At 48.4% G+C, this 14,775-nt stretch overlaps 1 protein-coding gene across 2 annotated transcripts in view; it reads right to left on the bottom strand.

Moving 5' to 3' along the window:
• Nucleotides 1–14,775, bottom strand: part of CEP126 (centrosomal protein 126) — a 140,425-nt gene that overhangs the window by 42,467 nt on the left and 83,183 nt on the right. The window contains exons 3-5 of one of the 2 annotated variants that reach the window (XM_063951512.1): nucleotides 13,180–13,325; nucleotides 11,613–11,730; nucleotides 7,144–7,330 (exon numbers count right to left, since the gene is read on the bottom strand). In XM_063951512.1, coding sequence (XP_063807582.1) covers nucleotides 7,144–7,330; nucleotides 11,613–11,730; nucleotides 13,180–13,325 — 451 coding nt within the window. Of the gene's footprint in view, nucleotides 1–7,143; nucleotides 7,331–11,612; nucleotides 11,731–13,179; nucleotides 13,326–14,775 lie in introns of those variants that run through there. The other variant, XM_063951513.1, reaches the window with a different exon arrangement.

Below are 14,775 nucleotides of genomic sequence, written 5' to 3'. Positions count from 1 at the left end.
CTGTTACCTCCCAGGAATACCCCCGTTATCTCCCAGCCACCCCTGTTACCTCCCAGGAATACCCCCGTTATCTCCCAGCCACCCCTGTTACCTCCCAGGAATACCCCCGTTATCTCCCAGCCACCCCTGTTACCTCCCAGGAATACCCCCGTTATCTCCCAGCCACCCCTGTTACCTCCCAGGAATACCCCCGTTATCTCCCAGCCACCCCTGTTACCTCCCAGGAATACCCCCGTTATCTCCCAGCAACCCCTGTTACCTCCCAGGAATACCCCCGTTATCTCCCAGCCACCCCTGTTACCTCCCAGGAATACCCCCGTTATCTCCCAGCAACCCCTGTTACCTCCCAGGAATACCCCCGTTATCTCCCAGCCACCCCTGTTACCTCCCAGGAATACCCCCGTTATCTCCCAGCCACCCCTGTTACCTCCCAGGAATACCCCCGTTATCTCCCAGCCACCCCTGTTACCTCCCAGGAATACCCCCGTTATCTCCCAGCCACCCCTGTTACCTCCCAGGAATACCCCCGTTATCTCCCAGCCACCCCTGTTACCTCCCAGGAATACCCCCGTTATCTCCCAGCCACCCCTGTTACCTCCCAGGAATACCCCCGTTATCTCCCAGCCACCCCTGTTACCTCCCAGGAATACCCCCGTTATCTCCCAGCAACCCCTGTTACCTCCCAGGAATACCCCCGTTATCTCCCAGCCACCCCTGTTACCTCCCAGGAATACCCCCGTTATCTCCCAGCAACCCCTGTTACCTCCCAGGAATACCCCCGTTATCTCCCAGCCACCCCTGTTACCTCCCAGGAATAACCCCGTTATCTCCCAGCCACCCCTGTTACCTCCCAGGAATACCCCCGTTACCTCCCAGCCACCCCTGTTACCTCCCAGGAATACCCCCGTTACCTCCCAGCCACCCCTGTTACCTCCCAGGAATACCCCCGTTATCTCCCAGCCACCCCTGTTACCTCCCAGGAATACCCCCGTTATCTCCCAGCCACCCCTGTTACCTCCCAGGAATAACCCCGTTATCTCCCAGCCACCCCTGTTACCTCCCAGGAATACCCCCGTTACCTCCCAGCCACCCCTGTTACCTCCCAGGAATACCCCCGTTATCTCCCAGCCACCCCTGTTACCTCCCAGGAATACCCCCGTTATCTCCCAGCCACCCCTGTTCCCTCCCAGGAATACCCCCGTTATCTCCCAGCAACCCCTGTTACCTCCCAGGAATACCCCCGTTACCTCCCAGCCACCCCTGTTACCTCCCAGGAATACCCCCGTTATCTCCCAGCCACCCCTGTTCCCTCCCAGGAATACCCCCGTTATCTCCCAGCAACCCCTGTTACCTCCCAGGAATACCCCCGTTACCTCCCAGCCACCCCTGTTACCTCCCAGGAATACCCCCATTATCTCCCAGCCACCCCTGTTCCCTCCCAGGAATACCCCCGTTATCTCCCAGCAACCCCTGTTACCTCCCAGGAATACCCCCGTTACCTCCCAGCCACCCCTGTTACCTCCCAGGAATACCCCCGTTATCTCCCAGCCACCCCTGTTACCTCCCAGGAATACCCCCGTTATCTCCCAGCCACCCCTGTTACCTCCCAGGAATAACCCCCTTATCTCCCAGCCACCCCTGTTAACTCCCAGGAATACCCCCGTTATCTCCCAGCCACCTCTGTTACCTCCCAGGAATACCCCCGTTATCTCCCAGCCACCCCTGTTACCTCCCAGGAATACCCCCGTTATCTCCCAGCCACCCCTGTTACCTCCCAGGAATACCCCCGTTATCTCCCAGCCACCCCTGTTACCTCCCAGGAATACCCCCGTTACCTCCCAGCCACCCCTGTTCCCTCCCAGGAATACCCCCGTTATCTCCCAGCCACCCCTGTTCCCTCCCAGGAATACCCCCGTTATCTCCCAGCCACCCCTGTTCCCTCCCAGGAATACCCCCGTTATCTCCCAGCAACCCCTGTTACCTCCCAGGAATACCCCCGTTACCTCCCAGCCACCCCTGTTACCTCCCAGGAATACCCCCGTTATCTCCCAGCCACCCCTGTTACCTCCCAGGAATACCCCCGTTATCTCCCAGCCACCCCTGTTACCTCCCAGGAATACCCCCGTTACCTCCCAGCCACCCCTGTTACCTCCCAGGAATACCCCCGTTATCTCCCAGCCACCCCTGTTACCTCCCAGGAATACCCCCGTTATCTCCCAGCCACCCCTGTTACCTCCCAGGAATACCCCCGTTACCTCCCAGCCACCCCTGTTACCTCCCAGCCACCCCTGTTACCTCCCAGGAATAACCCCCTTATCTCCCAGCAACCCCTGTTACCTCCCAGGAATACCCCCGTTATCTCCCAGCCACCCCTGTTACCTCCCAGCCACCCCTGTTACCTCCCAGGAATACCCCCGTTATCTCCCAGCCACCCCTGTTATCTCCCAGGAATAACCCCCTTATCTCCCAGCCACCCCTGTTACCTCCCAGGAATACCCCCGTTATCTCCCAGCAACCCCTGTTACCTCCCAGGAATACCCCCGTTACCTCCCAGCCACCCCTGTTACCTCCCAGGAATACCCCCGTTATCTCCCAGCCACCCCTGTTACCTCCCAGGAATACCCCCGTTATCTCCCAGCCACCCCTGTTACCTCCCAGGAATACCCCCGTTACCTCCCAGCCACCCCTGTTACCTCCCAGCCACCCCTGTTACCTCCCAGGAATAACCCCCTTATCTCCCAGCAACCCCTGTTACCTCCCAGGAATACCCCCGTTATCTCCCAGCCACCCCTGTTACCTCCCAGGAATACCCCCGTTATCTCCCAGCCACCCCTGTTACCTCCCAGCCACCCCTGTTACCTCCCAGGAATACCCCCGTTATCTCCCAGCCACCCCTGTTACCTCCCAGGAATACCCCCGTTATCTCCCAGCCACCCCTGTTACCTCCCAGGAATACCCCCGTTATCTCCCAGCCACCCCTGTTACCTCCCAGGAATACCCCCGTTACCTCCCAGGAATACCCCCGTTATCTCCCAGCCACCCCTGTTACCTCCCAGGAATACCCCCGTTATCTCCCAGCCACCCCTGTTACCTCCCAGGAATACCCCCGTTATCTCCCAGCCACCCCTGTTACCTCCCAGGAATACCCCCGTTATCTCCCAGCCACCCCTGTTACCTCCCAGGAATACCCCCGTTATCTCCCAGCCACCCCTGTTACCTATTATAACTCTCCGAGCCTGTGTCCGATTCTGTGCTTCGTCTTTGTGCACAGACATTCGGGAGGACTGCGCTGTGCGTCTCAGACATATAACATCGCCCACTTGTGTGTGCCATAGACACTCTGTATCAGGCCCTGTCTCGCTATTTTACATTAGGATATATGAAACAAGTGCTTCGCTTAGCTCTGGCAGACACCAGTCGGTGTGTGGGACTAAACCAGAGGACGGCCAATAGCGTAAACAATAATGATTAGTCCAAAATGTAATTATCAATAGGTACAAAGAGCAGACGTGAATGAAAAGAGGCTGCAGTGAGATTTGGTGCCATTCCTGGCTGCTAAATGGAAAATATATCCTATTTATGAGCCAATCTACTTTCATTTAATTTTTCCGCAAAGGTTTATTAAAAGCACATTAATAATGTATATGTAGTCATTCATCTTTGATAACCATAATCGCTGGCACATATACGCGTTATTTATTCATATCCATCATTATTGGCACTAGCAAGCTATTAATGTAGACTTGGCACTGATATAACTCTAACCCAGCTCTCTGAGGTACCCGCCAGCAGCCCGGATGGGCACGGAACACTTTCTGCACAACAGAGTTTCTACACATGGAGACCTGACACCTTACCCAGGATTGGATCCTGCGATATAGACTAGGGTGGCAGGACAAGTGGCTCCAGAACACGATCCAATCACTTACAGTTTAGTAGCTAGTGCCAGTGACTGGGATAGTACCACAACCATTGGGTATCCGGACTCTAGGTCGATACCAATTAGGTCGACACCCATTAGGTGGACACTAGAAATATTTCGACACGGCCATTAGGTCAACATGAGTTTTTTACTTTTTTTTTCTTCTCTTTTTCATACTTTTCGATCCACGTGAACTATAATTGGGAACGGTAACCTGTGCCGAGCGCAGTTGTAGTGGAGCGAGGCACCTTGCCCGCAGCATGGCGATCGAAGCGAGCAATGCAAGGGGACGCTGTGCACTAATTGGGGTTCCTGGTCACTTGACGGAGAATACGACACTAGAAAAACATAAAAAACCTGTGTCGACCTTTTTTCATGTCGACCTAATGGTTGTGTCAACCTACCCACTGTCGACCAATAGTTGTCGACCTTAAGTCCCATACCCAACCATTGTGCCACTACCCCATGTCCTATAGAACTGCTCCCTCATTTTAGCTTAGCTTTCACCTCGTAAATACCACTAGGAAACATGACCGCTGATTAGTTGCTATGGGAATGTTCTCTCTTTTCTCACTGACCACTTGTCAGAAATCCCCCCCCCCCCCCTCTACTTCCGCTCCCCATTTCCCTTACATTTTCAGGATTAGTCCCAATGCTTCAATATTTACAAACAAACCAATTTAAATTTCAACAAAACATGTTGGCTGTAATATAATTACTGCCAATAATCAAGGGATTGAGATTTAATACATAATAATATATACATTTAGGGACCTTTCATGTTTTTGTTTGTCAATTGTGAATCATATTGCTTTTTATAAGGTTTGAGGATTTTTAAATGGCTTTCATACAGTCTGTAAGTATGAGGGGTTGGGATGCAACGACTATGAGAAAAAGACTGACCTACAACCACCAAACAGTGGGGCTGATGTATTAACCTGGAGACAGCATAAGGAAGTGATAAACCAGTGATAAGTGCAAGGTGATAAATGCACCAGCCAATTAGCTCTAATATGCAAATTGACAGTTAGGAGCCGATTGGCTGGTGCATTTATCACCTTGCACTTATCACTGGTTTATCACTTCCTTATGCCTTCTCCAGTTTAATACATCTGCCTCAAAGTGACATGAGCACACTTCATGTACGGTATAAAGGAAGTGTGCTGTCCATCTTGGTAGTGAGAAAGACTGGGCAATCAAAGTACATGGAAAGTCTCTTTTGTATTGTGCCTGGACCTCAACTGATCATGCATCATTAATCATAAAAGGGAGGCTATAGTGCTCTGAACACACAAAACATGAATGTGGAACAGACAGACACACAGGCGTGTACTGCTATCATCTTACACCTAGATGCCGATTTCATTATTCACCACTATGCAAGCTTCTCTGTAATGAATCCTGACCTCTCTGCTACACAATACATCTCAAATGCACAATGTATGACACATCCTGCCAGCCACAGATACCACTATCCACACTGAGGTTGATGTATTGGTTAATAGGGGGGCTGCTTTTGCCTAAGTAAGTTAGTGGCATCTAGTGGTTGTAAACTGAACTGCTGAGAGGAAGATACTGAACCCAACAGATTGCAATAATACATATGATTGCACTAAACCCTGTAAGATCTTAACAGTTTCCATACAACCAGACAGGCAAAGTACTGCCACTCCACAGGCAAGGTTTCTTGCAGGAGATTTAAAGTATGACATAACGCAGTGCAAGGCTTACAGGGGTACTCTGTAGAGCAGTGGTCAGGGAACAGGGGTAAATTACCCCAAATGGGGTAAAAATGAAATTCCTGGGGTTAATGGACGGTCGCGCTGCCGTGACACTGCCCCGTCCAGATCACGATGTGCTGACGTCACACCGCGCTCCCCCCTGTGCTGTGTTCCTGGCCGCGGTGTGCCGTGCTGACGTCACACCGCACTCTCTCATGCCCGCCCGTCCTGCGCTGTCCTGTCCTCCCGCCCGTGGCCCGCCAACCCACACACAGAACTTGAAGTGTTCTGTGACTGACCACTGACGGAGTTCCGCAGAATCAGACAGTGGCCCACATAACAGTGGGAAATTCCCACTGACATTAGTGAGATGAGGATGTGACCATCTGTGTTGTGTCCCCCATCCCCCTTCCCCCTCATCCATCTTTCTTACATTCATTCTGGTGTTTTGGCAAGAAAGTGTTAATTAACCCATTCATTGGCAAAAAAGAATTGGCGAAAGTAATATAAAAAAAATAAACACACACACTCTCTCTCTCTCTCTCTCTCTCTCAGAAATGCCATATAAAGAGTGATAACCAGTATATATGCACAATAATATATGATTTCCTTCCTTTCAAATCAAGGGGGTAACGTCGGCGTATCTAAATATATTTTGGGTAAAAGGTAAAAAAGTTCCCCGACCCCTGTTGTAGAGAAACCTTCATTTATATCAGGCACTTTCCTTTAATACATAACTGAAAGGATACAGATAAATGGAACTAAGATTTAAAAAAACTTCATATTAATGAAGAAACTGATTATATCATCATGGAGTCAAGTTGAAAGTGTATTATACATATAGGGAGGAAGATCTACAGCAATGCTTCCCAACTTTAGTCCCCCAAAACACCCAACAGGTCATGTTTTCAGGATTTCTGTATGGGGAAGCAGGTGGGATAAAGAAATCCACAAGACACGACCTGTTTGTGGTACATGAGGACTGAAGTTGGGAATCACTGATCTGGAGGACAACACAATATAGAGCAGGGTTTGACAAACAAAAGGTCGGACTTAGTGTTTGGACAATACTTTCCTCCCAAATCTCTGGAAGCGCCCAGAAGAGTGGGCAAGCGTACCGAAGTCGCCCACCACCTGACTACGGCCGCCTACTTCCAGAGGTAAGTGGGCAGTCTGGACGGCTTATGACGCTTTTCACGCTGAATCATGTCATCGAGGCCCTGCCCCTTGTTTCACAATTCTGGTATTTGCGGCAATGTGTAGCAGGTGGTGGGGCCACAAAGACACAATCGTGCCATCACACAACTCATGCCACCAACTTTGCCGCACCATGCCCCCCGGAGAGCCGACCTGGTCGGCAAGTATGGTTTGGACCCCACATCTGTCAGTGTAGCTAAGAAATGTGACCTTGGGACAGAACTGGCACACACACTTATTTTTATAATGGTGGAAGTTAAGGGTCCACAGTAAGTGTCTCTTTCCTCCTGACATGTTCCATACCTGCACGTTGCTGAGATGTTGCTCCTCTAGGAGGCGCTGTGCTTCCTCTAGCTTGTGCTGGAAGTAAAGCTGATTACTGTCCAACCGAGTCGCTGACTTTTCTTGAAATAAGTTTGTAGCCGGTTGTTGCTTTTTAGGCCATGTGGAATTTGCTATCGATGACAAACTGGATGGAGCGTCTGTTGTTCTTAACAAAAGGTAGAGAGAATGTAGTTAACATTTTATGAACAATTCACTGTCGCAGTTTCTCATCTTCTAAAGCAAATGCATCAAAGGCAGGAATGTTTTGCACAGCCCTGATATAGTTTTGTGCAGGTCCCCAAAAAATAATTTCCGGCAAGTGTGTCAATCAGTTGGCAGAGGACCGCTGTCAGCCTATGGGGTATATGCAATTGCCGGCGAATCGCGGCAATTTTTCGCCCGTTTTTTAATTCGACCGTCGAATTCCGGCAGGTGGGTGCCGGAATTCTACATATTCAATAAAAAACGGATTCGACAGTCCCGCTGTCGAAAAACGGCCGATTTGACGGATTTTGATTAGATTTTTAAAAATGTAAAAAAAACGGGAAAAAACTGTAAAAAACCCGAAAAAAAATTGCGTGGGGTCCCCCCTCCTAAGCATAACCAGCCTCGGCCTCTTTGAGCCGGTCCTGGTTGCCAAAATACGGGGAAAAAAATGACAGGGGATCCCCCGTATTTTAACAACCAGCACCGGGCTCTGCGCCTGGTCCTGGTGCAAAAAATACGGGGGACAAAAAGAGTAGGGGTCCCCCGTATTTTTTGTACCAGCACCGGGCTCCACTAGCTGGAGAGATAATGCCACAGCCGGGGGTCACTTTTATACAGCGCCCTGCAGCCGTGGCATTAAATACCCAACTAGTCACCCCAGGCCGGGGTACGCTGGATGAGTGGGGACCCCTTCAATCAAGGGGTCCCCCCCCCAGCCACCCAAGGGCCAGGGGTGAAGCCCGAGGCTGTCTCCCCCATCCAAGGGCTGCGGATGGGGGGCTGATAGCCTTGAGTAAAATGAAAGAATATTGTTTTTTCCAGAAGAACTACAAGTCCCAGCAAGCCCCCCCCCCCCCGCAAGCTGGTTCTTGGAGAACCACAAGTACCAGCATGCAGGTGGAAAAACGGGCCCGCTGGTACCTGTAGTTCTACTGAAAAAAAAATACCCAAATAAAAACAGGAGACACACACCGTGAAAGTAAAAGTTTATTTCATACATGCCGTCACATACATACTTACCTATGTTGACAGTCCGACACTGGCCACGCCCCCCTCGTCACTGAAGAATCTGGGGTACCTGTAAAAAAAATTCTACTCACCTAAATCCAGTGTCCGGATCTTTTTTAATAATCCTCGTACTTGGCAAAACAACAAAACGGCAAACCGAACCAAACGGACTGAAAGGGGTCCCATGTTTACACATGGGACCCCTTTCCACGAATGCCGGGACCCCACGTGACTCCTGTCACAGAGGGTCCCTTCAGGCAATCAGCGAGCGCCACGTCGTGACACTCTGCTGATTGCCTATGTGCGTCTGAGCTGGCAGACAGCGCATCGCAAAGCCTTACCATTATATTCAATGGTGGGAACTTTGCGGTCAGCGGTGGGGTTACCCGCGGTCAGCGGCTAACCGCTAGTGACCTCACCGCTGACCGCAAAGTTCCCACCATTGAATATAATGGAGGAGCTTTGCGATGCGCTGTCTGCCAGCTCAGACGCACATAGGCAATCAGCAGAGTGTCACGACGTGGCGCTCGCTGATTGCCTGAAGGGACCCTCTGTGACAGCAGTCACGGGGTGTCTGCATTTGGGGAAAGGGGTCCCATGTGTAAACATGGGACCCCTTTTCAGTCCGCCTGGTCCGGGTGTTCGTTTTTTTATTTTGACAAGTACGTGGATTATAAAAAAAGATCCGGACTCTGGTTTTTGGTGAGTATATTTTTTTTTGCAGGTACCCCGGATTCTTCACTGACGAGGGGGTCGTGGCCAGTGTCGGAGTGTCAACATAGGTAAGTATGTGTGTGTCGGCAGGTGTGAAATAAAGTTTTACTCTGACGGTGTGCATGTCCTGTTTTTATTTGGGTATTTTTTTCCCAGTAGTACTACAGGTACCAGCGGGCCCGTTTTTCTCACGCATGCTGGTACTTGTGGTTCTCCAAGTACCAGCTTGCGGGGGAGGCTTGCTGGGACTTGTAGTACTACTGGAAAAAATAATATTCTTTCATTTTTTTTAAAGGCTATCAGTCCCCCATCCGCAGCCCTTGGATGGGGGGAGACAGCCTCAGGCTTCACCCCTGGCCCTGGGGTGGCTGGAGGGGGGGGACCCCTTGATTGAAGGGGTCCCCACTCCTCCAGGGTACCCCGGCCAGGGGTGACTAGTTGCGTATTTAATGCCACGGCCGCAGGGACCAGTATAAAAGTGTCCCCCGGCTGTGGCATTATCTACCCAGCTAGTGGAGCCCGATGCTGGTGTAAAAAATACGGGGGACCCCTACGCTTTTTGTCCCTTGTATTTTTTGCACCAGCACCAGGCGCAGAGCCCGGTGCTGGTTTTAAAAATACGGGGGATCCCCTGTCAGTTTTCCCCCCGGATTTTTAGAACCAGGACCGGCTCGAAGAGCCCGAGGCTGGTTATGCTTTGGAGGGGGGACCCCACACATTTTTTTTTCTGATTTTTACCCTATTCCATTTAAAAAAAATATATATATAAATATATTTTTAAAAATATATAAATAATACTTGTGCCTCCTAAATAGACATACCATGTACCTAATCCCTTCTAATATAAATAGATATGCTATTACCAATAAAAAAAAAAAACACAAAAAAAAACATGTTTTTAAAAAATGTTATTAGATTCCGCCGCAAAGTGTGGCGGATTGAAAATGACGAATTTACTGTCTAAAAGCACGGTTGTCGAATTTACAATCTTCAATTGAATATACTTTTGTCGAATTGCCGCATTTGAACCATTGCAGAAAGGTCGAATTTGACAAATGTCGAATTTCAAAAAGTCGAATTTGGAAAGTCCGTTTTTTTGACGAAAAGTACTGAATTGCATTGTCGAATTATTTTTTTTGGCGAAAAAATCTCCAGTTTTTCGACATTTTCGGGAATTCGACCGCAATTGCATATACCCCTATGTGTGCAGTCACCTGTCAATCATGCTACAAAGCGTCTATGTGATCCAGTCCCTGGGCACGGATGCTGCATAGCCAGATGTGCATAATATGGAAATGGAATCTACTGATCCGCACTAACACAGGAACAGCCAGTGTACGGCCAGCTTTAGAGTTTCAGCTTATTTCCAGTAGTATAATAATTCTGAAAGAGAAATTTGCCAATATTCCAGATTTTGGGTATATGAGTTATCTCAGTTCTCCTAGGAAGTCACACCTATGTGGGAGAGCCGTCACTACTATCCATGTGATCACGTTATCACTCATACCCTCCAACATGACCCATTCCATTAGGTACAAAAGGCGAATGTTTGCCAGTGTTTGGGGTGGCCATGGCAGGATTAAAGGAGGGGTGACAGGGGCAGTTGTCCCGGGACCCCCACATATTTGGGACCCCCAGAGAGTGTTATTTCACCTGGAGGAGTGCGCCCTCAGCGGCTAAGCTGTTAATTAACAGCTGGCACCGAGGAGCTCCGGCTCCGTTTGCATGCAGTCTCGCGGGATTTAACTTCACTATCCCGCAAGGCACAGACCAGTCCCGGGTCTCCCGAGAGTGATGAGGGGTGCTGTTCCTTATCGATGACATTGCGCCAGGGAGCAGCTGCGCGAGATGTCCGTGAGCCTGGCCCAACACACGCTGCGTGGATAAAAGCACAGGGCTGCACATTCAGGGGAGGGAGAGGCCCTGGGACCCAAAGAACGGCGGCTGTACAGAGGACCCATGCAGGGTGGCGCCAAGTGAAGGCAGATGGGTGAGCTGCAATATGTGGAGATGGAAGATGCTGATAGAACCTTTGCAGATGTTAGGCATCCACGTTGATATGCTAGGCGTCCATGCCATGCCCCCATACTCTGTGACCCTTACCTGGGTCACTGTACTGCAGTCTGGGGTTCTCAGCACAGATGGTAAATGTGTGCCCAGTACAGGAAAATAACCACACTTCTCTATATTGTGCAAACATACCCCCCCCCCCCCCTCAGAAGTTAAATCCTGCGTTTTCTGATCCGGCACTACAGCTGCTGCTCCGGGTTAACCATCCAGCCCAACCTTTGCAATTGCTACTGGCAAAGAAGTCCAGGAGCAGAGCATTTTGTCCCTAATGGAAAGGGTCATGTTGGAGGGTATGCTGCATCTAATACTGCAGTGCTTTGGTGCAGTCCTATTGTGTATACACTGCAATGAGGTACTGCAACAGCTGAAGCGCTCACCATAGGGAATGGCATCACATAGAAAAAAACAACACTTCTGGTTTAGTAAGAGTGGAATATGAAATAGTATACCTTGTATTATTAGGACTTCTATGATTCGATAAATAGTAGAAGGGGGAGGAGAGTGATCCCTGAATTTGGTCGAGTGCATCTTCAAGCTTTGGAGCTTGCCTTTTATGAACTGTATAAACTGCAAGTAAAGTAAAAAAAAAAACAGTGAAATCCTTTACTGCAGTAGATCTGCAAGTACAATACTCCTCTCCCAGCTGCACTGCATGTGTCTGTGTAGCGGGGAGAGCTGTGCAGCGGGGAGAGCGGTGCAGCGGGGAGAGCGGTGCAACGGGGAGAGCTGTGCAGCGGGGAGAGCTGTGCAGCGGGGAGAGCTGTGCTGTGGACCCGTCATTGTCCAGCAGGCTGTGTTAGCAAGAATGTACTGAAACCATTTATAAACAAAGCAAAAGAAAGCCTTCTGTATGCAAATCCACATTTGCATGTACACAATGCAATGAATGGAAATTAAATAATTCCATGCCTTAGTAGGAATCTAAATTTGAAAATTATACAATTAAGTATTATTGATCACTGCCTTCACATTGCATTAACGAGGAAGTAAACTATATAATAGTGTCAATAATATTCACATGCATCTATTTCTTAACAAGTTGGATGTGTAAAATTTGTTTCAGATAGGGTTGGATTTGACACAAGCCTGATATCACTGCTCGATGCTACTGGGGAATCCTGCGCCTTCCTCTATATAAATCTCAGTCTGTGGTGATAAGGTCATAGGTTCAATTCCCACCATGGCGCTGTGTGGAGTTTGTATATTCTCCCCGTCCTTTGTGGGTTTTCTCCCATAATCAAAAAATATTGCCTCCCAACAAAAATACCCCTAGTGTGTAAGTGAGTGTATACATGTGGTAGGTAATACAGACTGTAAGCTCCCCTGGGGCAGGGACTGATGTGAATGGCCAAAATAATCACATACAATTTGTACTAAATAAATGGCTGACAATGAGGCTAAAAGGTGTAAAACTCATGATGTCACACTGTTTGTCATAGATCACTGTATTTTACAGATGACATGACTTTTCCAAGTTTAGCCGCATTCAGTCCTCTGTATAGACAGAAATCTATTTTGTTACGTTTCCCCTAACATTATGCTACTTATTTGCTAAGATTATGCTACTTTTATCAAATGTCTGATTTTGCACAAATATGTGTGTGAATTTTGTGGAATAGAAATTACAGTAGAGACGGCAGTGCGTAAATACTGTACACTTGCAGAACCCAAGCGCGAGATCCGGTGCCGCTCTTGTCTCGTGCTGACAGCAATCCTCAGTAAGGACACATCTGTACTTTTGCAGCTGAAAAATTCACTGTTTTATTCACTCTTTTTTCCCCCAGCTCAGCGATATAAATGGTAATTGTGCCTTAAAACAAGCAGAACCATGTCATGTTTAAACCTGTATCCCACAGGCTGTGTTGGTTTCCTTTCACCTATAGACTCCGTGAAACATGCAGGTAACCAGGTGTGCCCAAACCTTTACACGCATCCATATTAATCACTTGTCAGACAAATTGGATGTTTAGCTGAAAAACGGCTAAAATTGCGGTTTTCATTGTGAGGGCTACTGACCCGCTCTCCGGCGCTGTGATGGGGGGAGATGCGCCCGCTGGAACTTCTCTGTTGCTTCCTGAAGTTTTAGCTTTCTCTGCTGAAGGACTTCTTCCCGAAACCTTTGCTCCTTCTGCTCTTCTTCCCGGCGTTTTTCCTCGAGGGCTCTATAAAGAAATACAGAAACAGTCAGAAAACGCAGACAGAAGAAGATATTAAAAACTGTTCAGCACAACCATTGGAAATGATCTAGAAAAGTAGAACTAAAAATCTTACATTCAGGTGAAAACTGAACTGACCTCCTGATAGTGCCATGTAACATTACTGCATTGTATTCCCAGGGAGCTTGCCTCTGTGCATACCGTACAGGACTATGGAGTGTGCAGCTCACGCCCCAAGTACAGCTGACACACTCACATATACCTTGTAAAATAACGACTATAAATAAAACCAGGCATTAAAATAGAAGAGACTGACAGAGATGTCTCAGGGCTGACAGTCCATGTTATGACGGTAACAGATAAGGGTTGTACCGTCCGTCTAAGCCATTCACAACAATAAGAAGCAGAAAGGGGTTTTCAGTCATACCTTTACAGGTTAGCTGTGCAGCTGGAGATCGCCAGTGTTCCAATCTACAGTGTGCTCTCTAGGGCTGACATGTTGTTATTAAAGGTAAAGTGTCTCAGCTAAGTCCTTACACATACACTGTACAGTACATATGAACTGATGAGGATTATACTGACTCATGCAAGTGAAGTACGGACAGTAAGTACACATACAGGTGCATTGGGTTATCACTCCAGACACGTGAACTGTATATGCTAATTACTGGGACATTAGCCAGGAGGTGCTCAACTGATGCAGGGAATGTTTAACGTCACTTGAAAAAGTTATATAACAGTTAGAGACAGAGAGGGAGAGAGAGAGAGACAGAAAGAGACTTGAGGTCCATACACACGGTGATATTCAGGCTATACCCAACTCTCACTATGCCACATGGACTGTAGTCGGTATCGCAAGCAAAGATGACTGCTTGCGATACCGATTTTGGCTAAGTGACAATTTTGACTATCTTTTACACGAGATAGCCAAAATTGACTTGCCTGCACAGTCTATTTTTGCTTGCGATGCTGATCCAGCGGGACCGCAAGCTGTGTACACACGGTGCAATATGCACTGACTTTCCTTAAGATTTTTACTATATGGTCAAAATCGTATAAAAAGTTAAGTGCATATCGCACCGTGTACACACACCTAAAGTTTTGATTTAAAAAAAAAAGTTTTAGCTGTTTAGTGTTAAACCTTTAGGGTATGCTCATACAAACTTTTCATAATACACCTGCTTAAAGGGACCCGTACATCTGCAATCACAATTTAATGTTTCACAGATACTGAGATTTTTTCCCCCCAGATTTATTGATTTTACAATCCATCTGACTTTGCCCATACATTACAGATATTTTTCAATGATTTGCAGATCATTTTCAGTTAAACAGATCTGCCAATCTTGAAAGGGTCATCAGCAGGGCCGTAACTAGGTGTGTGCCAGTTGCGGACGGCCGCTACCTGCTCTCTCTCACTGTCTCCCGCCGATTGCCACTGCAGCACTGCCCTGTA

Source organism: Pseudophryne corroboree, chromosome 2, assembly GCF_028390025.1.
Source record: "Pseudophryne corroboree isolate aPseCor3 chromosome 2, aPseCor3.hap2, whole genome shotgun sequence".
NCBI lineage: Eukaryota > Metazoa > Chordata > Amphibia > Anura > Myobatrachidae > Pseudophryne > Pseudophryne corroboree.
Note: the sequence above shows the minus strand (reverse complement) of the source record. Positions and strands in the feature narration are given on the sequence as shown.